The sequence below is a fragment of the Squalius cephalus genome (assembly GCF_949319135.1).
Source record: "Squalius cephalus genome assembly, chromosome: 18".
In the NCBI taxonomy this organism is placed as follows: Eukaryota; Metazoa; Chordata; class Actinopteri; order Cypriniformes; family Leuciscidae; genus Squalius; species Squalius cephalus.
The window spans coordinates 15597172-15623433 of record NC_137139.1 but is presented as its reverse complement, the minus strand read 5'-3'; the positions used below and the strand labels follow the sequence as shown (position 1 = coordinate 15623433).

Here is a 26262-nt window from a genome sequence, read left to right as displayed (position 1 = left end):
AAATACTTAAAAATTAAAAATACTGGGATAAAAAGTTCTATATACTATTAGGGCAGTTACATGAATTTTAAAAGCTTTAAAATCTGTATTGTTGTTAGTTTAGAAGCTTTGTGTTTTGTGATGTCTTTAAAAATAGATGAAAAGACAAGCCTGAAAGATGTGGAAGCTTGTTTCCGCCAAGGAATACAAAAAATGAAAAATGAAATTGCGACTTTTTCTTTCACAATTCGGACTTTTCCTTTTACAAAGGTTTGTTTGTAAAGTTTCTCATTTCGGCACTGATGAGAATAAATATTTCTTCTGGTAAATAAAAAATTGCACTCTTATCCTGTCTTTCCTGTTACGTCACTTCCTGACCCTTTCTCCTTCCTTTCCGCGTCGGCCATTTGTGAAATTCGGTAAGAACACCATGAGCTCTAGCTTATTGTTATATTTTTTACTGCTTCAAGCCAACTTTTTCAACGTTTTTCTTATACCATCTATGCACGGAAGTGTTCTACACAAGGTGTATCAGATATTCGCGTTTTCTGCGCGTTGTATCGTGAATAACTCGGGGCTGAGTCGCTACACATGTGGAGAGCAGCGCTCATCGCGGCCGCTCTCCAGACCCTTCAGTTCACTGTCTGCGATTGAAATACGTGTTTAAAAATATAAGAATCAAATCCGCCTCCAACTTGTAAAGAATGATGTTTGATTGACTGATTTCTTTGTTTGATGCAGACTGAGCTGATTGACAGTCATCAAGTAAAGTCAAGATGCAGAACGATGCTGGTGAATTCGTGGACCTGTACGTCCCCCGTAAATGGTGAGTTCACATGAAGTTTGTGAAAGGTTCAACCTTCGATCAAATCCCTATATTAATAATAATGAGAATTGTCACTAGCTGTCTTTTGTTGTGTGCTAGAGTTCAGTTTTACCTTTGATATAGTCACATTGGAACAGTTGGTATACGGTGAGTGCCCAAATCTTATTAAATTTGCCAATATTAATTTTTTTTAATGTTATTCCCAGCTCTGCTAGCAACAGAATCATCGGTGCCAAGGACCATGCCTCTATCCAACTCAACATTGCTGAGGTTTGACACGATTTTGACCATTTGAAATCTGGTTTTTGTAGATATGCATTTATGAATGCAATTTGATAGGCTATATACAAGCAAAATGCTATTTAATTTCAGCAAGTGTACACAAAATATGAACACTTATTTTACATTATTTACTCCATATTTTGCTAAAAACAAACACAGATTTTTTTTTCATTGGCAAAACTGTTGGTATTGAAACTGATGTAAATGCGTACAAAGTAAAATGCCATTTAATTGTTTGTTCACTTCACGTACTCCATGATCTTTAGACAATATTAACTCTGAAAATGGAAAACGATGTGTATTTTTCCTTGAACAAAACTGTTGTATATTGTGACACTTTCGTTAGATGCCATTCATTATGAGTCTATTATAATCGCACCAAGGAAACCTCAGAGTTGTGATTTTTAATGAGCCTCTCGATCTGTTACAGGTGGACAGGGCAACAGGCAGGTTCAATGGCCAGTTCAAGACGTATGCCATCTGTGGCGCCATCCGTAGAATGGTACGTGTGTTCAATCACACTTATAGCCCATTTTACTGTGAAATTTGGAAGGTGTTCATATAAATGTATGGTGTCGCATCTGTTGTGGTCTCAAGAGGTTTGTGTTGTCATCTACAGGGTGAAGCTGATGACTCCCTCCTGAGGCTTGCAAAGAACGACAGCATTGTGGCAAAGTAAGCTCCTGTCAGTGGACGACTAATGCTGCTGCTGTTTTTTCCTCTGAATTTCCTGTCGGCTTGTAAATGCTCTATAAAACAACTAGTGTTTAAAGTGTTGCTCCATTATGATTGTGTGGAGAGGAAAAAAAATGTTTTTCATTGTAAGAAATTTTTCCTAGTCATCATTATTCAGTGAACTTCAGTGAGAACATTTATAGGTTTATTTCACCCAAAAATGAAAATTGTCATCTACTCGCCCTCATGTTCCTAACCCATAAGACTTTAGTTCATCTTCGGAACATGAAGTTCTTTTCGATGAAATCTGAGAGATTTCTATGGTGCCCTCCATAGACAGCTACGCAACTGACACTTTGAGGCTTCAAAAAGTTCATAAAGTGATCAGAAAACTTATCCATATGAATTGAGCAGTTTAGTCCAAATTTCTGAAGAGACTCGATCACTTTATATGATGAACAGATTAAATGTATGCTTTTATTCACAAATAAACATTGATCAGCGAACATAAAACCGCTCAACACAACCTGCAAGAACAAACCTCTTGTGGAAGCTCAAACATGCTGTGTAACAAGAATAAACTTAGACTCTTTATGAACTTGTTAAACTGTCAAACTAGTTGTGTTGCGGTCTATGGAGGGACACAAATCTCTGATCTCATTCATTTGTGTTCCGAAGTTAAGTCTTGCCAAAGCAAATATTTTTTATAATAATGCAAAATACTTTAAAAAGTCTTTTGATTGTAATAGTTGTTGATCGAATGTGGTTTAATTGCTGATCTGTTTAAATCAGACAGCCGGATGCTGATTATGATTCTAATGATTGCGTTCTTTCTTTACAGGAACATCTAACTTTAAGGATGGGATCTGGAAGTTTCTTTGTAAAATAAAAAGTAAAATTGGACTCCTGTGTTTGTTTTTAATTATGTGAGTGCATTAGAGTTGTTATCAATGACTGTTAGGCTCCATGCGACTAATTAAAATGAAGTATTTGAGGAGTATTATGATTAAATTAAAACGGAATTTAATTAAACATGGGTAAAGGAAACCAATTGTGGTGTTGAGACTATCTGTTCTGTATTTTATGACAGGACACAGTTTCCTAAGATTCACTATTGGCCAATGTGTCTTTTGAATGAGCATCAGTTAAAGCAAGTGATATATGTGTGGTACACTGTCAAAGCAAGCTTTTGGATAAGTTTTAACTTCAGTAGAAATAATAGCCAGATAAAAGATCATCTAGCCACTAAAAGATAATCAGTTAAACATATAAAGCATCCAAATATGCACTAAAATAACAGCCTGTAGCGCACTTTTGTATATAGCAGAGGTGGACAGTAACAAAGTACATTTACTTGAGTACTAAGTACACTTTTTGAGTATCTGTACTTTACTTGAATATTATTTATTTCTGGAAACTTTTTACTTTAACTTCACTACATTTGAAAGACAAATATCGTACTTTTTACTCCACTACATTCCCTGACAGAACGTCAGTCGGGATGATTTTGGTTTGGAAATGAAAGTCGGGTTGACGTAAAAGCCAAAAAACTTCAAATAGGGCACTATTTAAGGGAACAGCCATTTGGTTGTCCGAAACCATTGTGAAAATTGAGTCCACTTATTCAATCTCACATTCAATCCCACTACTGGAACTGTGTTCTAGAAATACATTTGATTGTGATATTGATATGAGGGTAGGCAGGCATAGATTGAGAGGCATAAGGTACTGTAAGTATTACTTGCAACAATGCAACAATAATAAAACAATGCATTGACATTTACTTTTGATATTCAAGTACTTTTAAAAACGAGTACTTCTGTACTTTTACTTAAGTAAAAATCGGTCTTGACAACTTGTAACGGAGTAATATTTGACCAGTAGTATCTGTACTTTCACTCAAGGAAGTTTTGCACTTTGTCCACCTCTGGTATAAAGTTAAAAGTGGTTTCAAATCAGATTAAAAGTGGTTGGGGTTTTTATTTATATTTATTTACAAGAATTCACGTCAGAATATTTCGCGTCATTGACAACGATTGTCCTCCCCCCAGTAGAGGTCGTTGTGAGCTCAAACACACTCGTGCATCTCGTGCTGTCATTTCGCGCATTTCTTTCTAACGGCTTCAGGCCGCCTAGGGTTCGTCCTCTAGGGGGCGTTTGGCGGCCCAGAAAACCGGAGCCGCATTGTCATTCTATTTATTTTTATTTTTTTAATTGTCTTAAGACCTTAACAACATTTAATAATAAAATATATGATATACCGGTTTTTGAGAGTTCCTTTTGCAACTGTTTTGAATATCTTTTTTAATGACTCCTTCTTTATATAGGCTACAATATATTATAATAAGAGAGCAGCAATTTACAAGGTTGTTTTTTTTTAAGAGTTGTTACCATACTTGAAAACCCTTTTGATTAGAAGACTAAAAGTTGCAAAATCTCCAAATGTATTGTCTGAAAGGGGATCAAAATTTCATTTGTAAACACTTGACTTGAATAGATTTCAAATAAATCAATTTACATTTACTAAACACCCCAACTTATTGGTGTTTAAGGGTTCACCCAAAAATGAAAATTCTGTCATCATTTACTCACCCTCAAGTTGTTCCAAACCTGTATGAGTTTCTTTCTTCAGTTTTACACAAAAGAAGATATTTTAAAGATAACCAAACAGTTGACGGTAGCCACGGACTACCATGGTATTGGGAAAAATAACTATGGAAGTCAATGGAACCCATCAAGTGTTTGGTTACTGACATTCATCAAAATATCTTATTTTCTGTTCAGCAGAAGAAATAAATTCATACAGGTTTTGGAACAAATTGAGGGTGCGTAAATTAAAGAATTTCATTTTTGGGTAAACTATCCGTTTAATGATTGAATTCTGTCATAGACTTTTTTAGTTTGTGTATTTTAAAAAATTTGCTCGGGCCTTTTTTCTTGTTTGCTGAATATAGTATTGTATAAGTATTTTTCTTTTTTTAAATAAAATGTACATTGTGAAGGAGCCAATAAGAATCAACATCCGGTACGTTAAGCCCCGCCCATCAAAGAATTTACGATTATCGGTAATTTGCCATTCTAGCCGTTTACATTATTTCTACTCTTCAATGGCTGTCCTCTTGCAGACACACCGAGGATTTGTAATCCACGCGTGGAAGAATGAATAATATCATACTGCATGCACGGCTATTTTAATTACATGTCTGACTCGGTTACAGGCTACGTTTTCTCTCAAATGCGGGGAATTATTTCCAGCTTTAATCGACCTTGCGTAAGATAACCTCCAGTTAAAGGAGACCTGCTGTCTGACAGCTCTCAAGTGCATCTTAATTTTTTATACATATATATATGTGAGACTTCTTCTAAATCCAAACTTACTTTTTTATTCCGTCTAACGTTAGTGTCGTTGGAGCAACATTTCGAGCTTGCTTAAAATAGTAATAATTATTTAAAGTGCAATTTATAACGCGTTTCGGACAACTCGTCCTTGCAATCTGAATCCGAATCGCCGCTTCTTTATTAAAACAAAAGCAGCGCATACACATCTAGATTTAAAAATAAATCTAGATTTTATTCTCGTTTTGTTAACAGTTTCAGGCTCTAATACACACGGCGCCGAATGGGAGTGAAACTCCCCCACACGGAAGTGACTTACACACGTTAGGCCAGTGATCACTGTGTGTGCTTTCTTACTGTATTTGTATTAGTTGCGTTTATTTAATTGGTTATTAAAATGATCCCTGATAAGGCACCAGGCGAGGACGTGTTACATGCTTCAGAGGACTTGAAGAAAGAAGCGCACATCCCCAGTTTTGAGAAATACAAAGAGCTCTACATCAACTCTGTCGATTCCCCTGAGGGTGAGTTTCATTCTTTTGGGCAGGTTATTAACAGGTTAAAAACGGATATTTTCGACAAGAAAAATAATAATAAAAACTTAACATGGTTGTTTTTTTAAAGCCTTGTGCCCTTGGTAGACAGCAGTTTGTATCTATAACCACCTATGCTCTATTTTGAGTTACGGTTAGGTGTATTATTGATGTTGTAAACTTTGCTTTGAGTCTTTAATTGTTATCTATAGCCAGCAAAGCTTCATGTAGCCTTGTATTTATATGTAATGTATAAAACAGAATATATTAGTTTATTTTTTTAATAATTATACATAATCTATGTATTTATTGTTGTTGTTGTACTTCTTTAAACGATAAAAATCCATACACAGACCAAATGACTCAATTTAAACATCTCTGTACATTTAATTATTATTATATATATATTATATTATATATTATAATACTTCATTAATGTATTCATTATTATTATTGTGGATGTTTTTAATTTTTAAAAACATTTTGAAAGTTTTTTTTTATTTTTTTAGTATAGTTTACTAGTACCATTGATAGGTAGTGAATTTGTCTGTGGTTTTGCTCCGGTTCTCTGTACACAAGTTCTGAATCAGCATTTGTTTGTCCCGTTGTGTCCAGAGTTCTGGGGAGATGTCGCCAAAGATTTTTTCTGGAAGACAAAATACACTGGGAAGTTCCTGGACTACAATTTCGACGTGACCAAGGGTGAGATTTACGTGAAGTGCATGGAAGGCGCCACAACCAACATCTGCTATAATGTATTGGACCGCATCGTCCATGAGAGGAAACTCGGTGACAGAGTGGCTTTTTACTGGTTAGTATTTGTGAAGCATGTGGTTTAAATCTTTCAGTTTTCCTGGAAGTTGTGCACGTGACATTAAGAGTCTTGTTTTTTATTTTGAGAATGGTGATATCAGTGTTTTGATTTTCATCTACTTTGCCAATATTATTATACAAAACAACATATTACAGTACACTTAAAGTGCCCCTATGATGCTATTTTAAATGTTCCTAATTTTGTTGAAGGTCTCCTTCAATAGGTTTACATGCATCCAAGTTCAAAAAACGCTTTCAATTTTTTTTTTTTTTCATATTATACATTGAAGCATCACCTCATTTCTCAGAATCTGAAAAAGGTTTGCTCGAAGATTCAGTTTTCTAAATCCCTCCTTACCGCCAGTCTACTCTGCTCTGATTGGTCAGACGGCCCAGTCTGTTGTGATTGGTCTACTCTAGGGCTGTCAAATAAAAATAAAAATTTCGAATATTCGTCGAATTTAAAAAATAAACTGCACATTCGAATACAAAAACCGTGCATTCGAAGTTTTGGTGTGTCTAAGGGCGGAGTCAGAGTCGGACACATCGTTCAGAGCTGAGTGCGTGTTTTCATCAGCACTCACTGCCGATCAAGTTGACCGTCTGGTGTTTTTGACGAACAATATATGTAGATGTGTAGTAAGTAGAAGTGGATTGATTCTGAATTGCAGTTTGCTATTTTGTGTTCATGTAAAGTTATGCATTACGCTGTCTGTTGAAGTGTGTTTTCTCAGGTTACTGATGCACTTACAGTTTATATTGTAACTAATTGTCCTTGCATACACATTAAGGAAATTATATTTAATTTAAGAATGATTGTTTCAAAAGTTAAAGGAGAACTCCGGAGTAGTACTCCGAAGCCCACAGTAGTCGATTGTCGAGTTCGGGCGAATGATCGTACGTACTAAACCTATGCGCGTGAACTCGACAATCGATTACGGTGGGCTTCGACCGAAAACAGGATGTAAATACAGGTATGTGCGCTGGCTGAAATAACATCATTTTTATTCATATCTTGCACATCTACTGCAGTCAGATTCACCCGCGTTCACTCTGAAGGAATCACTCACTCACATGGCTGGGCACTTGTAATGACACATCAAGGATGTTAAGAGGCTAAAAGCAGGTTTAAAACTTGCCCCATTGAAGTCAACAGGGTGCAAATTTTAAAAAGAGGATAACACGGTGTAGGCAACACCGATTTTTGTCGTTGTTTCTCTGTACTGACAGCACTCCAAATTTACAAAAAAATGAGCTCAATGTTAAAATTGACCGGAGTTCTCCTTTAATGCACTTTAAAAAGTTAATGGCATATAATTTCAATGAAAGATGCGATGCTTGATTTGGTTTATATTTTCTTATTGCGCTCGCTTATGGGCATAGGAGACAATGCAGTACTTTTTTCCTCTATCGCCTGTAGAATTTGAATATAATTCCAATTCTGCTAATATTTAAGAAAGAATTTTGAATTTAGGTTTTCAGCCATTTAGACAGCTCTAGTCTACTTTGCTCTGATTGGTCAGATGGCTCAGTCTGTTGTGATTGGTCTACCCTGCTCTGATTGGTCAGATGGTCCAATCTGTTGTGAATGGTCTATGAAACTAAACAGCCTTTACCATATCTGAATTTCATCCCCAGAGCTTCCTCAGCACTTAATATACGATGATACGAACAGTAACGACTTCACCGTTTTTTTTTTCTGAATCCAGCGCAAGTGAAGTGGATTTGCAGCACTGAAAACAGCGTCTTCTCGACATTTCGACAACACAAACCAAACTCTTCCAGTCCTCAGTTACAACTAAAGATTTTGAGGGCGGGTCAAAGTAGACGTTGTTCGTGGGCAGCCAATGAAGACCATAAGCAGGGATTTTGCTCATTTGTTACGTAGGTGTGTAACAGGGAGTGAGACTGGAATGGCTGATTACTTGTTTCAGCAGTTCAGAATCAATTCTTTCTTTTAGGAGACAATAACTTTATTTGTCGTGTACTTTGATCTTTAAAACTTTGCAGACATTTTACATTCACAAACAGCTTTATTACACACTGCATGAAAGGGAATATTCGAAAAAGCATAATGGGGCACTTTAATACCTCTAAAATTACATTGGTTTATGATGATTGCTCATGGTTCGGCCCTCACCGAATTTCTACAACCTTTCAGTTACCAGCCCCGCACTACAACCACTAGGTTAAACCACACTTGTATTTAGGTTAAAACCTGTATATTAAGCCACATACCTACATGGTTTAGTCCACTTTCAGATTACCTGAGTTGATACACTATTGCTAGGCTGTTATTATATTCATATAATAATTTAATACACAGGCTTGCTGACAGACAGGGGCACATTGGAGCTATTTTAGTAGCTTGAACCAGGTCCCGCCAATAGCGGTCCACCCAGAATGAAGTGTTGCATCTTCATAGGCTTCATTTGTTCATGTGCATTGCAGTGGATCAGTTTATCTGTGCTGAATGCTGTCCATGCAGTTCATGAGGACTTTTTTTGGCAGTCTTTGTTCATTAGAATTCAGATCTACAAAAATAGCCTTCAAGCGCCTCACGTGTAACGAATGTTGCTTGGGGCAGTTGCTAATTCTCTGCTTTTGCAATGCCAGTTTAGCAACTGTAAAGTTTTCCATCATTTCTCATTTCAACATAAGTTCAAATCATTGCAGAATTCAGTTTGAAACACTCAAGCTTGACTCTTTTCAGCAGTTGTGGTCTTTTACCGGGCTTCTCCTTTCTGTGTCAGAACGCAGCTATATTTTAAGAAGGTCTGCTGACACATCCAAAGTCAAGGGGAAAAAAAAGTTACACGTTAACTTGTAGGGGACATTTAAGGGCACATCTCATGCCAAAATAGTGTTATCAGAGGCTTACAGTAATTGGAACATTGTCAGAAACAAATACTGAAAGTTAAAATTGAACATGCCGGTGAATCTAGGAGATGCACATCTGTTTTTGTCAACTTGCTCAGTGTCTCTCAAGTTCATACGTTACCATTGAACATAGCATCAGTACTTAAGGATCAATATGGTTATGACTGTGCATGAATGAACTTAAGTAAGAAAATATGTCTATGAGAAATACACTACCGTTCAAAAGTTTGGGGTCGGTATTGATCAAAAATACAATAAAAACTGTAATATTGTTTGAATAGATTTTAAAGGGGGGGTGAAATGCTCATTTTCACTCAATCTTCTGTTAATCTTGAGTACCTATAGAGTAGTATTGCATCCTTCATATCTCCAAAAAAGTCTTTAGTTTTATTATATTTATAAAAGAAAGATAGGCTGTACCGAGTCTTTCCGGAGAAAAACGAGCGTCTGGAGGCGGGCCGTGTGGGCGGTGTGCTAAAGCTGTGCTAACCGAGCTAACAACACACAGAGACATTTGAAGCAATTTTACTCACCGCCTGCGACCGCGAACCTTTATCATTGTGACTGCTCGATCCTTAAGCATTAGACGATCTGCAAATCCGTCGATCTGGGCTTTGTTTATAAAACAATCATCGTCGAAATGCAGGGAACAAACAGTCTTGCACAAAAACAAACAGTCTCTGAAAAAACAAACTCCATCCACTGGTCCCTTAGCGCTGGGTTCTTTAGGAATCTGTGCAGGGTTGTCTTGCCCTGGCAACCAAAAACCCACTTCTTTGGTGACATTGACTTCCCTAAAGCCTCAGCCGAGCAGAGCGCTTAGATGAGGTACTGCTTTCGCTCTCTTCTCTCTCTGTCTGGTCTACGAGTGCGCGCGCGCCCGCGGAGAAGTGCCCTTAGGACCCATATAAGGAAATTCCGCTACATCTGACGTCACACATGCCCATACTCGAAAAAAACTTTCAGAAACTTGTGACAAACCGGAAGGACAATTTTTGGCACAGAAATACTCCTTCAAACGTACAATTTAATTTTTGAAACTTTGTCCATGTTTAGCATGGGAATCCAACTCTTTAACAGTTTAAAAAACTTAGTATGCATGAAATAGCATTTCACCCCCCCTTTAAAATGTAATTTATTCCTGTGATGCAAAGCTGAATTTTCAGCACAATTACTCATTCTAATATGCTGATTTGATGCTCAATTATTATTATTATTATTATTATTGTTGTTCAATTGTTAATAATTACCAATGTTGAAAACAGTTTTTGTTGCTTAATATTTATGTGGAAACCATGATAATATTTTTCAGGATTCTTTGAATAGAAACTTTAAAAGAACAGCATTTTATAATTCTTTCTTTCTAAAAAAAAAAAATAAATAACCCTTATAACATTGTAAAATATGCCTATTTACTGTCATTTTGATCAATTTAATGCATCTTTGCTAAATAAAAATACTTAAAAAAAATAAAAATAAAAATAATTATATATATATATATAGATATATATAGATATAGATATATATTAATTATACAAACTTTTGGAATGTAAATGAGTAACATTTCTGGCATTGATTTGTATAGGGAGGGTAATGAACCTGGAGATGAGAAGACGGTGACCTACAGAGAACTGCTCCAGCAAGTCTGCAAGTTTGCTAATGTCCTCAAGTCACAAGGTATGCTCACACACATGCTGTTGAACTGGTTAAGAATGGTATAATGGACCAGCAGCAGGTTAAAGATTTGACACCGATGTAGTGTATTAAGGCAATGTCCTCTTGTCGTCCCTTGCTCTCTTCCTCTCTCTGACTGTGCAGGAGTGAAGAAAGGTGACCGTGTGTCTATTTACATGCCCATGGTGGTGGAGCTGGTGGTGGCCATGTTGGCCTGCGCTCGGATTGGAGCGGTTCACTCTATTGTGGTCAGTCCTTTGTCATTTGAGACTCATTTCCTTTGTCTTCCCTTGGAATTTAGCTGTAGCACTGAATTGACCAATTAGCTTAAAAAAAAAAAAAAGAAAAAAAAGACGCACCTATACATGTTTTGCAAGGTGTGCTAGAGGTTTTTTTTTTTCCTTCTTTTTTTCTCTCTTTCAACTAGTTGGACTGTTTGCCGGTGTATCAGAAATGTTATACAAAGGAGAAATGTTTTTGCAACATTATATTTATTCACGTTTTTGTGTTCATATCCCAGTTTGCCGGTTTCTCCGCCGAGTCGCTGTGTGAGAGGATCATGGACTCTCAGTGCTGTCTTCTTATTACAGCCGGTAAGAAAAGCATGGCAAAAAAATCTAACGTAATTTACTCAAAGTATATAAACTCTGCTAATCCCAAAGTTAATCTGCTGAGTTTCCATCTACTGCAAAAGAGTGCTGTATTTCACATTGTTCACAAGTCTGTGGATTGAAAGTGGCAGTAATCGTATTACTATCAAAAGCTATTTAGCCCGTGAATTTTTAGTAGTAACAGGGAACTCCACTCCAAGAGTTTGACATGTTTAGAAAGGGGAATGAGTTTTTGGGAGAAATATGACCTGGATGAATCCCTCATTAAGCTATTTTTGAAGGCTAGAATGGTGCTTCATAATAAGGGACAAACTGATAATCACTATTATTTTCTTAAATTATAATCAATTGTTAATCACAAATAATAGCCAGATATTCCAGGGAACGATCAGTTAAAGGGGGGGTGAAATGCTCATTTTCACTCAATCTCCTGTTAATCTTGAGTACCTATAGAGTAGTATTGCATCCTTCATATCTCCAAAAAGTCTTTAGTTTTATTATATTTATAAAAGAAAGATAGGCTGTACCGAGTCTTTCCGGAAAAAAACGATCGGCTGGAGGCGTGCCGTGTGGGCGAAGCTAAAGCTGTGCTTACGCGCCGAGCTAACAACAACACACAGAGACATTTGAAGCAGTTTTACTCACCGCCTGCGACCGCGAACCTTTATCATTGTGACTGCTCGATCCTTAAGCATTAGACGATCTGCAAATCCGTCAATCTGGGCTTTGTTTATAAAACAAGCATCTTCGAAATGCAGGGAACAAACAAAAACACTTGCACAACTCCGTTGATGCTCTGTAAAAATAAACTCCATCCACTGGTCCCTTAATGCTGTTTTTTTTTGGTAATCTGTGCAGGGTTGTCTTGCCCTGGCAACCAAAAACACACGTTGGTGACATTACGCTCTCTCGCTCTGGTCAGTGAATGTCTCTGCTCTGGTCTACGAGTGCACGCGCGCCCGCGCCCTTCCGAGAGAAGTGGCCTTAGGACCCATATAAGGAAATTCCGCCACATCTGACGTCACGCATGCCCATACTCGAAAAAAACTTTCCGAAACTTGTGACAAACCGGAAGGAGTATTTTTGGAACAAAAATACTCCTTCAAACGTACAACTTAATTTTTGAAACTTTGTCCATGTTTAGCATGGGAATCCAACTCTTTAACAGTGTAAAAAACTCAGTATGCATGAAATAGCATTTCACCCCCCCCCCCCCCCCCCCTTTAAACACACACACAGTGGCTCCTAATCGTAATTCCAAATGTTGCATTTTTACTTTGTATTCTAGCACATAGTTGCAAAAGTGCATTTATTCATCAATGATTGCACACAATGTAGTCGAGATTCATGTTTGGATTTATTACAGTTTGTCACAGAAAAAAGTTTCCCCTGCAGATTTAGTAGCAGCAAATCGCACACGTGGCCTCGTGAAGGAACGCAGACTGGCTGTATGACACTTTTATTCCAGCAGAATTTCACAATGAACACTGCTGAACTTCAACTTGTATGTTTGTCGGTGTTGTCAGATCATCAGCGCTTTTACTGGGCAGGAATGTTAAGTACCGGTAAAACACGGGATAGAAAACATATCCTTTTAAGAGAAAAGCTCAGTTTGGGGGATTTATTCTCTTGACATCTGGCAACCCCAAGCAGGAAAGATAATGGAGGCTCGTCGTTACCAGTGCAAGATAATGAAAATGTCAAATTGTCAAAACGTTTTCAGGACAGACGTGTAGGTAGCGCCGAAGTCTTTGAGCTTGAGAGTGGACTATAACCATAAAATAAACATTTCAGCCATGATAAGATCAACATCTGTTATCACCTAATAAACATTTACTGTCTTTGTCTTTTCGGGATTTTCTGTGAAATGCTCAAATAAGTTGTTTTATTGTGTTTCTTTCTCTCCCCAGATGGGTTTTACCGCGGTGATAAGCTGATCAATCTGAAGCTGATAGCCGATGAAGCGCTACAGAAATGCAGGGACAAGTATGATAAACTCTAGTTAAGTAGTAGTGCAATGCTTATCATGTGCATGTAAAAACACAGTGGCAACTTTATTAGATGACTTTTGTCAAATGTGGATTAGTAGCAGTAGAGGGCCATTCTTGAAGACTGGAAAAATGTTTGGATATGATTCAGTTCTCAACAATTTTTGTCTCTAAATGTTAATTTTGAGGGAGAAACAGTAATTCCTGCATTTACTGTCTTGCAGCAGCCTTTGGTCACACAGTGAGATTATTTTAGATTCAAACAGAGCTATAATAACAATTCAGGAAATATTATTACAATTTAACATGCCTGTTTTCTATGTGAATATATTTTAAGATGGCAAAGCTGTATTTTCAGGATCATTACTCCAGTCTTCAGTCTTTTTTTTTATGTATAAAGTTCAAAAGAACAGCATTTATTTGAAATGGAAATCTTTTGTAACATTATAAATGCATTTTGGTCACTTTTGATCAATTTAATGCGTCCTTACTGAATAAAAGTATTAATTTCTTTAAAAAAAAAAAAAAAAATCTTACTGACAACAAGCTGTTTAGTCAGTTTTGGAGAATGGAAGTGGGTTCATATTGGAAACGATTTTGAGGAAGAAATACTGGAGCCCTAATAAAGTGGCCACTGTATACATGCTTAACAGTGTCTTTTCTGTTCACTTGATTCTCTAATGTCTTTCACACCGTCAGGTCTTTCACCGTGGAGAAATGTATAATGCTAAAACACCTGACAAAGGAAGAGGAGGCCTCGCCGCCAGGCTCGCAGTCACCCCCAGCGAAACGCTCCTGTCCCGACCTCCAGGTAAAGCTTAGTCTCTGCACCTCAGCCATACAACTAACAAACTTCATTCTTCATTTTTTCATGCTAATATGTTTCTTACTCGTTTGGACTTCTCCATATTGCTACAGGTGTTTGTTTGTTTTTTTATCTCAAGCTTATCTTAGAGTCCCAGAGCTGAGTTTTTTTTTAATTTGATTATATCTGTTACAAATGCATTTTGTTTGGTCAAAAATAGATTAAAGCAAGAACAATGTTTTTTTTTTTTTTTTTTTTTTTTTCAATTGCCGATACCAATAGAGACCAGGGTGATCAATTTAAAGATAGACACTACCGTTCTATAGTTTGGGGTCTGTATGATTGTTTTAATGCTTTTATGCTCACCAAGACTGCGTTCATTAGAACAAAAATACTGTAAAAACTTGAATTTTAAAAATCAGATTAAAATAATTATAAATTTTTGAATTATAATACTATTTTATTAAATATAATAAAAATAATCAGTTATTCCTGTTATGTCAAAGCTGAATTTTCAGCATCATTACTCCAGTCTTCAGTGTCACATGATCTGTCAGAAATTCTAATATGATGATTTGCTGCTCAAAAAATATTATTAATGTTGAAAACAGTTTTGCGGCTTAATATTTATGTGGAAACTAATACATTTTTCTTAGATGAATAGGAAGTTCAAAAGAACAGCATTTATTTGAAATGGAAAGCTTTTGTGACATTATAAATGTCTTACTGACGCTATTAATCAATTTAACGCATCCTTGCTGAAAAGTATTAATTCAAATAAAAACAAACTTACTGACCCCAAACTTTTGAACAGTAGTGCACACAAAATTGCTGAGATTATAAAATACAAAATTGCTGAGATTATATTTTAAAACACTTCTTTACTAAATAATTACTCATAATACATGAATATAATTGCAGACAGAGAGGAAGGAATGATATCAGAACAGATGCAGACCAGGTTCAAAACTGTGTTTCCCTCCTGAGCACATGGCTTTGAGACTATTCTGAGGTTTGATTTAAGTTAAACAATAATGATTATTATTGCACCTGAATCAATGGATATCTGTCCATGTTAGTGGGGAATAGCTTCAGATGAAAAAATGACTGCAGTATCCCTTCTTTGTTCTGGTCTCTCAAATGTTAACTCTTTTCCTGTACATCTCCTGAGGAGATTTGAGTCTTGCATTGTCCTGTGTGTTACAGATGTCTCTTGGTTATTTAACAAAGGCTTTGTGTTACTGTTGTAAATCCATAAAGGTCTGGTGTGATTTCTCTGATTGTGCCGAAGACCTTTGAAGCAGTTGAACTTTTTATGTGTGTGTCGCTCACCTATGCAAGCTGACCCCTTTTAAACCTGTAATTCTAACAATGTCAATTTGACTTTTTATGCAAAAGATCATTTTTTTTCTCCATCAATGTGGGTCCATGTCTGTGTCCTTTTCCTCTTTCGGTGTGAGTAATCTCTCCATTAACCCCCTTTAGCAGGAGAAACAGAAAAGAGTAAGGAAGGTCCGTCCCCCCCCACAGGTATTTCATGTCTCCTTTGTGCATCAGTTGTGTGTGTGTGTGTGTGCGCGCTTTGTCTTATTAACACCTGTTTGTGTGTTCATGGGCGGCTCTCTTGCTCTTAGGGGCGGCTCGAGACCTTTATCACTGTCACACATTCTCACACAACACCATGTTTGTGTGTGTTGCTGTGTGTTTGCTTTTGAAAATACATTTCACCATGTACACACTCATCAGACTTGGCGTTCAATTATAAGGCCATAAATTAAAGGCATATTCTGACTTATTAACAACTTAATGTCTTCATAATGTCTTAAAGCATGGCATCTGTTGTATCGTCGATTACCTATGATAATTGACTTGTTTGGACTTTTTATTTCTTTTTACATAAACTGTAAAAACTAAGAGATTACTAGAAATAAACTGTTGTAATTTACAGCAGACCATAGATGAGGTATTTAAGTTGACATTAAGTTGAAAATAATTTAGAATGTTCTTTTTGATTTTTGTTTTTTACAGTATTGTGAGTGTTAAAAATGTTTGTTTTCTCCTCAGAGTTGTAAATGAAAATGTAATTACAATTCTCACAATTGTGACATTACTTCTCATAATTGTGACTGTATTGCACAATATGACGTTCACAGAGTTCTCACAATTACAACTTTATACACTGCTGTTCAAAAGTTTGGGGTTGGTAAGATTTTGACAGAAGTCTCTAGTAAGGCTGCGTTTATTTGATCAAAAATACACTATATAGTAATATAGTGAAATATCATTGCAATTTAAAAGACTTGTACATTTCTATTTTAAGAATAGAACCACATATTTTAAAATATAATTTATTACTATGATGACAAAGCTGGATTCAGCAGCCATTACTCCAGTCTATTTGGAACTTAATAAACATTTCTTATCATTATTAATGTTGAAAGCAGTTGTGCTGCTCAATATTTATATGGAATTGTGTGTTTTCAGGATATTTGAATGAATGTAGAGGTTTTACAGCATTTATTTGATAAATAGTTTAGTAAATAGTAACATTAGTAACATTCTAGTATCATTATAAATGTCTTTATAGATCAGCCTTGAAGGGATAGTTAAAAATGGCATCTACTCGCCCGCATGTTGTTCCAAACCCGTAATATTTTCATTCATCTTTGGAACACGTGAAATGAAGCAACAAATGAAGATCTTTTTGATGAAATCTCAGAGCTTTCTATCCCTCCATAGACATCTGCACAACTACCACTTTGACGCTTCAAAAAGTTCATAAAGACATTGTAAAATTAATCCATATGAATTGAGCTGTTTAGTCCAAATTTTTGGAAGAAACTCAGTCGCTTTATTGAATTTAGCTTTTTATTCACATATAAACATTCATCAATGCGCACATCAGTTGTGGTAAACAGAAGCTCAAACATGTCCGCTTGACGTATGATCTCTTTGTGAACGTTTTGAAGCAATAAAGTGGTAGTTGCGTAGCTGTCAATGAAGGGACAAACAATCTCTCAGATTTCATCAAAAAGATCTCGATTGGTGTTGAATGAAAGATGAACGAAAGACTTATGGGTTTGGAACGACATGAGGGTGAGTAATTGATGTCAAAGTTTTTCAAGTTCGATGTTTTCATTTTTGAGTAAACTATCTCTTTAATGCATTTCTTATTTTGCATCATATTTCTTATAAAATGCATATAATTTTTCAGGGGTTTTGGTTAATTGAAAGTTCAAAAGAACAGCATTTTTTAGATGAAAATGGTTTCGTTTAACATTATAAATGGCTTTACTGGTACTTTTTATCAATGGTAAGCATCCGACTTGAATAAAAGAAGAAAAACTTTTTTTTTAATCTTACTGACCTCAGACTTTTATATTGAAGTGTTTGTCATGTTTATTTCTTTTTTTAGATTTCTTTTTTTTCCAAGACTGAATCAGTCTTTCATTGTCTAGTATTGGTTTGTTCAGTAAGTTACACTTCATAAAAATGTTCATTAACATCAAAAACATTTGACATATATATATATATAAAATATTAAATTTAAATTATTAAAACTTAATACCTCATTACAATTAGAGATGTAAAAAGTTAGAAATGTCAACTACTGACCTGTTTTGTTAATGGTTGTTATGAAGTGTTTCACTTGATCGCCAGTTCTGATCCATGAGCTAGCAATGAAACCTTTTACTGTTCCTAGTAAAAGTACCACATTTCTGTTAAATGACAAGTGTGTCCATGTCCTAAATGATCTCCTCACATACGCTTTGCGATTTTATCACAAATGTATCTGGGAAGCTCTCATGGTAGTGACTAGACTAAACGCTCGGTGTTAGCAGTTTTATGTGCTAAACCTTTTCCGCTCAGACCGTCTAATGGATTTGATGGTTCTCTCTGTGTAGTCAAAGACTAACTCTCACCTATGAGCTCCATGCTAATGCTCTTGTCACTTAAATGAACTATAGTGTTCCCTCTGTCTCTGAACTGCATGAAAAACTAGATCTTTAGAGTTCTCTGTTGCGTTCATGTCTCTTTTTGTTTGTCCGTCTAGTGTTTTTGTGTTAACTAAACCTGATCTTTTCAGATGCTTTCTCTTTCAGTTTTGAAAACGGCTTTGGCTAAAGCAGACGGACATTTGTGCTGCATTCACTTTGGTTAGATTGAACTGAATCTGTCTAATAAGTCTGACTGAAATAAATACCAATGTGTGCCTCTAATTAACGTATTATATGCTTTATTTGCATACAATCTTTTCATTTCATCTTTTGCTGCTTTTCAAGTCATTCTGGAATAGTTGGATTTACGAGATGAACGAATTCTTGACACCACAATGATTTTTCCATTATAAAAACAAATAGAAAACGCATTGTAGTTATAGAGTGATTACAGTAGAAGTCTATGGACTTTACACCTCTGAAACCAACCAAAATCACTTCCCATGACTTGAAAGCAGCATTTGTTCTGTTCAGTCCAGCAGTTTATAACCTTCACAGACTGATTTGATAACATCAGGTTCCCTAAATTTTGTATCGTTCTCTGAAGTGTGACACCAGTCCAGGGTTCATAAAGTAAAAGTCCTGCCATATGTTTATTCCACCCATGAACTCCGCCAGCTGAATTCACTAATTATCTCCTAGCTGAAAAACTGTGCTAATTAGCAAATCCAGGTGATTGGAACAAAATAATGAGGAGGATTTTTGCTTTCTGAACCCGGACTTTACACCTCTGTGTGACACCAGGAAGAGTGAACAAAGTTACACGAGCCGAGTTGACTATGAGCGCTCGCTGTGCTGTGATTGGTGCAGGTGCCGTGGAATCCTGAGGTGGACATGTGTTGGCACACTCTGATTGGTGGAGCGTCAGAGGAATGTGAGCCTGTGTGGTGTGATTCAGAAGACCCGCTCTTCATCCTCTACACCAGTGGCTCTACTGGGAAACCTAAGGTAGATCCTCCAAACAACCCAGTCCTCCTTGAACTACTTAAGTGCGTTATTTGCTTTTCATACAGTATACAGCTCTTATTTGTCCCTCTTTTTCTCACGCTCTACCACTCCACTAGGGTGTGTTGCATACCGTGAGTGGCTACATGCTCTACACTGCGGCCACCTTTAAGCTGGTGTTTGATTATCACTCTGATGATGTGTACTGGTGCACTGCGGACATTGGTTGGATCACCGGTCACTCATACATCACATATGGGCCCATGGCCAATGGCGCAACCAGTGTGTTGGTGAGGGGAACATCCTGATTTTGCTCTTTGAAGTCACTGTCTTTACGTGATTGAAAGCATATTGACTTATCTACAAAGGCCTTTATGTTGTATAATATAAATTATTATTTTTTTATCTTCTGTTTCTAGTTTGAGGGTCTTCCAACATACCCGGATGTGAGCCGAATGTGGGAGATTGTTGATAAATATCAAGTCTCCAAGTTCTACACAGCACCCACCGCCATCCGGCTACTGATGAAGTACGGCAGTGAGCCCGTTCAGAAGTGAGTCTATGGTCTATGGTGTCTGTACACTAGAGAGGGTTTCTGTAGTCATGGGAAATTTCAGACCGTTTTCATAATATCAGACCATTTTAAAATTGTGATTTACAGGCCTGGAGAAATCATGGAAATTAATCAAATATTAAAATAATTTTTAAAATCTTTACAATGGAAATTATTATTATCATTATTTTTTTAAAGAAATGTAATACTTTAAAGTGACTGTTAATACATTTATAATAGGGATGCACTGAAATTTAAATGCTGGGCCAAAACCAAAAAATTCAGGATGCACTTGGCTGAAAACCTATTAATTAATCAAGCTTTAATCAACACTCAAATAGCTAAATGTAGTTGTATAAACACTTAAATTGCACATAAGGCGGTTTTTATATCAACTTTAATAACAGAATTGTTTCTACTCTAGTTTGTTGGTGAAATATAAACATTTAAACGACAATAAACTAATTATTTGTTTTCATGACAGATTTATTCAAACATTAAATCATAAAGACATCACTAACAGGTTAAGTAAAAAATATAATGAATATGTAATACAGTTCATATATTTAGCCAAATGCTCTTCTTTAGAGTTATTTTTTTTCTAGTGGTGCATCCCTAATTTATAATGTAATGAATGAATGAATGAATGAATGCTTTATTTCGAACATAAACATAAAACAAGTAACAAAAGAAAGTAAGCTGAAAAAAAAAAAGACAAACAAACCAAACAATTAATAATAATAATATGAATGAATATGAATATGCACCCACCGCCATCCGGACTGATGTTACAACCGATTATTATAAATAAATGATGTTCTTTTGAACTTTCTATTCATCAAAGAATCCTGAAAAAGATGTAAGTAAAACTGTTTTCAACTCTGATCATAATAATACATGTTTCTTGATCAGCAAATCATCATATTAGAATGATTTCTGAAGGATCATGTGACACTGAAGACTGGAGTAATTTGATCACAGGAACAAATTCAATTTTAAATATATTAAAATAGAAAACAGTTATTTTAAATTGTAACATTTCACAATATTACTGTTATATTTGTTCAAATAAATGCAGCCTTGTTGAGCATATGAGACTTCTGTCAAAAGTATAAAACAATCAATCCTACTGACCCCAAATAGTCATCCCCCCCATTGTTATGTTCAGCTATCAAAATATTTATGACCTTAAAATAGTTTTCTGTGAAATTCTTACCCAGTAATATTTTTTATTGACACACTGTGTGTAGTGTGTGTGTATATAATATTATGTTTACATTATGAAGTATAGTGTTTAGGAATAAGTATTGAGTCTATTGACAGTATTATGAATGTTTATTTATAATTGCCATTGCTTGGTAATGTTATCTATCTAGGACACTTTCTCCCATTTCCAGATAACACTTGATGTAACTTTATGATAACTACTGTAATGATATGATATAGTTACACTTGATAGTATTCGTCTCTTTGTGTACAAAGTCTGCTAACAGAGCCACGTTTATACGTCCATTCGTGCTGTGCGTTGTGTGCAGTGTGTTTTTGCATACAAATGGTGCCAGTATGTGTCAGCTTTCTGTCCGCAACCTTTATACAGTACCAATAGATGCATTTCCCCAGTCTTTATTACTATTTACCACATTTTACAAAAATAGTCAAGTTTACAAAACTGTGCAATGGTTTGTGTGGTCAGGTATAAGCGGACCTCCCTGAAGATTTTGGGGACAGTAGGGGAGCCCATAAACCCTGAAGCCTGGCAGTGGTACTACAGCGTGGTGGGAGAGAAGAGATGTCCGGTGGTGGACACCTTCTGGCAGACTGAGACGGTATGAACTGAAGCCAGAGCAGTAACATCCATGTTGCTTTGAAGCCGTCTACCATAAGGTCACTTGTCTTTTTTTGTATGTTCCTCAGGGTGGGCACGTGATGACCCCTCTGCCGGCCGCTACGCCCCTGAAGCCTGGCTCTGCCGTGAGTGAACTTTGTGCTATGAATAAATAATAAAAATGTAGCAATGAATAAAAACATACATTAGTGGTCAAAAGTTTGGGGTCAGTAAAATATATATATATATATATATATATATATATATATATATTACTATATATATATTACTATATATATATATATATTACTATATATATATATATTACTATATATATATATATATATATATATATATATATACTATATATATATATATATATATATATATATATATATATATATATATATATATATATATATATATACGTATATACTTTTTTTATTTGTATTGCATGTATTTGATCAAAAAAAAATATGGTAAAAACAGTTATACTTTGAAATATGATTAGAATTTAAAGTAATTTACAATTTAAAATGTAATTTATTCCTGTGATGCAAAGAGTTTTCAGCATCATTACTCCAGTCTTCAGTGTCACATGATCCTTCAGAAATCATTCTAATATGATGCTTAAGAAACATTTCTTAATAGTTTTCTTGAAACTGAAAAGAGTTTAATTGAAATAGAAATATTTTTTGTAACATTTTGAAAAATGTCTTCATTATCACTTTTTAATAAAAGTATTTATTTAAAAAAAAAAAAATCTTACTGACCCTAAATTATTTTACAGAAGTGTATATATTTGCACAAAGTAACCATTTAAGGATACAAGTTGATTAACAGCATTTGTTACGTGAAATTCATTACCACAGTTAAAGTAAAATATTTTCTACAAAACAGAAGCATACATGTTAATTTGAGATTAATGTGGTAGAATCGCTTACTAACTTCTGTATGTTGGTTAATGTTTGTAGACATTTCCCTTTTTTGGGGTTGTACCTGCTATTCTGAATGAGTCGGGGGAGGAACTTGAAGGACCGAGTGAAGGCTATCTGGTACAGTGATCTTTTTTGTGTGTGTGTGTGTAATTTTTTTTCCTCATACTTTTGTATTTTTAGTTAAGAGATGATTTGATTACCAAACATTTTGTTTGATTTCCATGTTAATTTTAAAATTCTTAACACTATTTAATCATGTAAAAACTCAAGTTTAAAACACAAGAGCTGTTGTGTGTTCACTCCTCTCTTCCTCAGGTGTTTAAACAGCCTTGGCCAGGTGTGATGAGAACAGTGTATGGAAACCACCAGAGGTTCGAGACCACCTACTTCAAGAAATTTCCTGGATATTACGTGACTGGAGACGGTAATTTGTGCTGTGATTCGTTTTCAGTTTTACAGTAAGTGTGCTTCATATAATTGTGAGAAGTGAGAGTTTGTGCTTTAGTTAAGCGTGTCTTGTCTGTCCAGGTTGTCGTAGAGATAAAGACGGGTACTACTGGATCACTGGAAGGATAGATGACATGCTGAATGTGTCTGGTGAGTAGAGGATGAGGACATTTTGTACGTTTGTTGATTTGTACAAAACCCATCAACAACAACTAAAGTCTCCTGTTGTGTAATTTCCCCCAGTGTGGAGAGAGAGAATGTGTGGCTTGGACCTACAGATGTTGAAATAATGCAGATTAAAGGGATAGTTCACCCAAAAATGAAAATTCTGTCATCATTTACTCACCCTCAAGTTGTTTCAAACCTGTAAGAATTTCTTTTTTCTGCTGAACACAAAAGAAGATATTTTGAAAAATGTCTGTAACCAAACAGTTGATGGACCCCATTGACTTCCATAGTATTTTTTTTCCTACTATGGAAGTCAATGGGGTACATCAACTGTTTGGTTACAGACATTTTTCAAAATATCTACTTTTGTGTTCAGCAGAAAAAAGAAATTCTTACAGGTTTGAAACAACTTGAGGGTGAGTAAATGATGACAGAATTTTCATTTTTGGGTGAACTATCCCTTTAATGAGTTACGAAGACAAGTTGATTAAATTCAGGACACACATTACAGACATTTGTCTCTTGCCTGCTTTCTATCTCTTTACTGATATGACTCTAGAGATTTTCAAAGGGTTGAAGTAGCTTACATGCCAGAAACCATACAATAAACAGCCTGTAATAGAGCAAAAGCTTATATTGCTGGTGGATCTGTTTGTTCCAGGACACTTGCTGAGCACTGCAGAGGTGGAGTCGGCTCTGGTGGAGCATGAAGCCGTGGCGGAGGCAGCGGTTGTGGGGAGACCACACCCTGTCAAAGGCGAGAGTCTCTACTGTTTTGTCACCCTCAATGATGGAATCAACTACAACCAAAAGCTGGAGGCGGAGCTTAGAAAGCAAGGTATGCGTGCTTCAATGAATGGTTCATGCAAAAACTTTAATTCTGTCATAATTTATTCACTCTTATGTAAGTCGGACCCCATATGATCCTCTTTCTTCTATAAAACACAAAAGTAGATGTTAGCCAGAGTGTTTGAACTGCTCTTTCCTATACAGCGAAAGTGATTTTATATCATCAAACTTAAAGTATCATAAAAAACAATCTGTACAGCTTATTCGCTAAGTCTTTTGAAGTCATACAACTGTTTTTATTTATTTTATTTTATTTTTTATTTTTTTTCGTTTTTGCTTTGTTTTGTGTTGCTTGTTTTGTTTTGCTTTGTGTTGCTTTGTTTTGCTTTTGTGTTTTTTGTTTTTTTACTGATTATCTCTACTGATAATCTGCCAGAGTTCGCACATTTTCCTATTTTAATTCTAGTATTCCTATTTTATAAACTATTTGTTGTGTTTTGAGCTTTTGTCTGCTGTTTAAATAATAACTTGACAAAGCATTGAATAATGATTTTTGTTTAATCATAAACTCTGAGTTTATATAAAAACAGTTTCATAAACTCTAAATAACGGCTTTCTTTTCATTTCTTTTTCCAAACAGTGAGAGAGAAAATTGGTGCCATAGCTACGCCTGACTACATTCAGAATGCACCCAGCCTTCCAAAAACCAGATCAGGTATTAATATTGAATGGTTTATTTGTTATTTATTTAATTATTATTATTATTATTAAAAGGTTTTTTTTTTGTTTTGTTTTTTTAAAGGTAAGATAATGCGTCGCGTCTTGAGGAAGATAGCATGTAATGAACGGGATTTAGGTGACGTGTCCACATTAGCAGACAGCTCCGTCATTGAACAGCTGTTTGAGAACCGCTGCTGTTCTGCTGTGTGACCACCAGGGGCATCCAACACAACGCCACTGTCTGGCCCCAATACAAGCTTCAGTTCTGGAAGGAGAAGGATGAGTCTGAGCTTAGAATGGAGTTTAGGATGATGCTAGTGGGCAGACAGAATGAAAAAATTAAAGACTTAAGAATCTCTAGGAAAACCCAAGGATTGGGAGCGGCACAGTTTTAACCACATTATTTTACAAGAATCACCTGTATATTAGAAATCATTGTTTCCCTCAAATGTTTATTTTTTATTTGTTTATATCTTCCTCTTCCTTTTTCCATGTTCAGTTTATTCATTAATCTTTATATGACTACACTGTCCAGCTTTCAATGTGCCAACATAACCTAAAGCAGGTTATCATTTATTTTGTTTTTATCTCCTAAAACGGTAAATAAGACCGTCATGTCACAATTTTTGTTGTGTACTCTGAAATAGCACTGTGTTAAATCTCTGCTTTGGTCGAAGGTTTAATTTTTTCAATTTAACTTTCCTAACAAGCCAAAGCATGCATTAATATTTACCAAAATAACATGGTATCATGCAGGTGTTTCAATATGTTAAAGCTGAACTATGTAGGTTTTCCCCTGGAACAGTTTGTGACTTTGATGAAAGTTTGTGTGTGAACTGATATTATAGTTCTCCAGGAAAGTTATGAATGAGCTTTGGTTGACTGCATAAAGGCTGTATGTTTATTTGAAAACATACTCAAATATAGTAAATGGCATTTCTGACCATGATGGTCTTGTTATAGACAACACTTAGATCTGTTCAGTGGGCTTTCCATTTATGAAGTCATATTTGTGTTCAAGTCTGTCATTTTATATTGTGAAGGTATCCTCTCATAAAATAATTTCTGGAGAAAAGTGATCAAATTCCTGCCATTTCATGAGTGTATTACGCTCTCATGCACCACTACTGGATTGTATTTGTTATCATTGTCAGATTGATTTCTTCCTGCTTGGCATTAATTGTGTTTGTTTTGTTGGTCGAGTTTTGAATTTCATAGCTCTTGATGTGGATGATTATTATCTGTCAGTGCTTTTCTCAACCCTCTAAACACTCACTAGCCTATATATGAACTTTAGATAGTTTTTTTGTTTTTGTTTTTCATTAATTTCCTTGTAATCAATTCATCTGTGCAGAGCAACAAACAGAACTGGGTGAATTAAAGTGCTGAAATTTTAAATAGTTTTTGTGCTCTTGTGTGCTTTACTCTTGCAATGTTTATTATCTGATAAATTATGTGCCTGTACTGCAGGGTAATT

At 35.6% G+C, this 26262-nt stretch overlaps 2 protein-coding genes across 3 annotated transcripts; both read left to right on the top strand.

The window, feature by feature from the left end:
* The first annotated feature begins 321 nt into the window (after positions 1 to 321).
* rps21 (ribosomal protein S21) lies at positions 322 to 2665 on the top strand. The gene is made up of 6 exons (XM_079849482.1): positions 322 to 398; positions 721 to 805; positions 1012 to 1075; positions 1518 to 1589; positions 1707 to 1762; positions 2604 to 2665. Exons 2-6 carry the CDS (start codon positions 756 to 758, stop codon positions 2611 to 2613), a joined length of 252 nt encoding a protein of 83 aa, XP_079705608.1. The 5' UTR covers positions 322 to 398; positions 721 to 755; the 3' UTR covers positions 2614 to 2665.
* A 2181-nt stretch (positions 2666 to 4846) lies between these two features.
* On the top strand, positions 4847 to 26186 carry acss2 (acyl-CoA synthetase short chain family member 2). Of its 2 annotated transcripts, XM_079849457.1 has the most exons (19): positions 4847 to 5622; positions 6247 to 6442; positions 10910 to 11001; positions 11143 to 11246; positions 11519 to 11591; positions 13520 to 13595; positions 14297 to 14408; positions 15888 to 15932; positions 19211 to 19348; positions 19465 to 19635; positions 19765 to 19898; positions 21592 to 21724; positions 21813 to 21869; positions 22698 to 22778; positions 22977 to 23085; positions 23190 to 23258; positions 23938 to 24114; positions 24706 to 24780; positions 24868 to 26186. In XM_079849457.1, exons 1-19 carry the CDS (start codon positions 5496 to 5498, stop codon positions 24993 to 24995), a joined length of 2097 nt encoding a protein of 698 aa, XP_079705583.1. In that variant the 5' UTR covers positions 4847 to 5495; the 3' UTR covers positions 24996 to 26186. The 2 variants fall into 2 exon arrangements, with proteins under 2 accessions (XP_079705583.1, XP_079705584.1); XM_079849458.1 differs by lacking the exon at positions 15888 to 15932.
* Positions 26187 to 26262: the final 76 nt, after the last annotated feature.

Coding starts and splice junctions, on each gene's coding strand:
- rps21 (XM_079849482.1), top strand. CDS start 756: ATGCAGAACGATGCTGGTGAATTCGTGGACCTGTACGTCCCCCGTAAA. Junction 1,076..1,517: donor TCCAACTCAACATTGCTGAG/GTTTGACACGAT, acceptor GATCTGTTACAG/GTGGACAGGGCAACAGGCAG. Junction 1,590..1,706: donor GTGGCGCCATCCGTAGAATG/GTACGTGTGTTC, acceptor TGTCATCTACAG/GGTGAAGCTGATGACTCCCT.
- acss2 (XM_079849457.1), top strand. CDS start 5,496: ATGATCCCTGATAAGGCACCAGGCGAGGACGTGTTACATGCTTCAGAG. Junction 11,247..11,518: donor GAGCGGTTCACTCTATTGTG/GTCAGTCCTTTG, acceptor TTCATATCCCAG/TTTGCCGGTTTCTCCGCCGA. Junction 21,870..22,697: donor CCCTGAAGCCTGGCTCTGCC/GTGAGTGAACTT, acceptor TAATGTTTGTAG/ACATTTCCCTTTTTTGGGGT.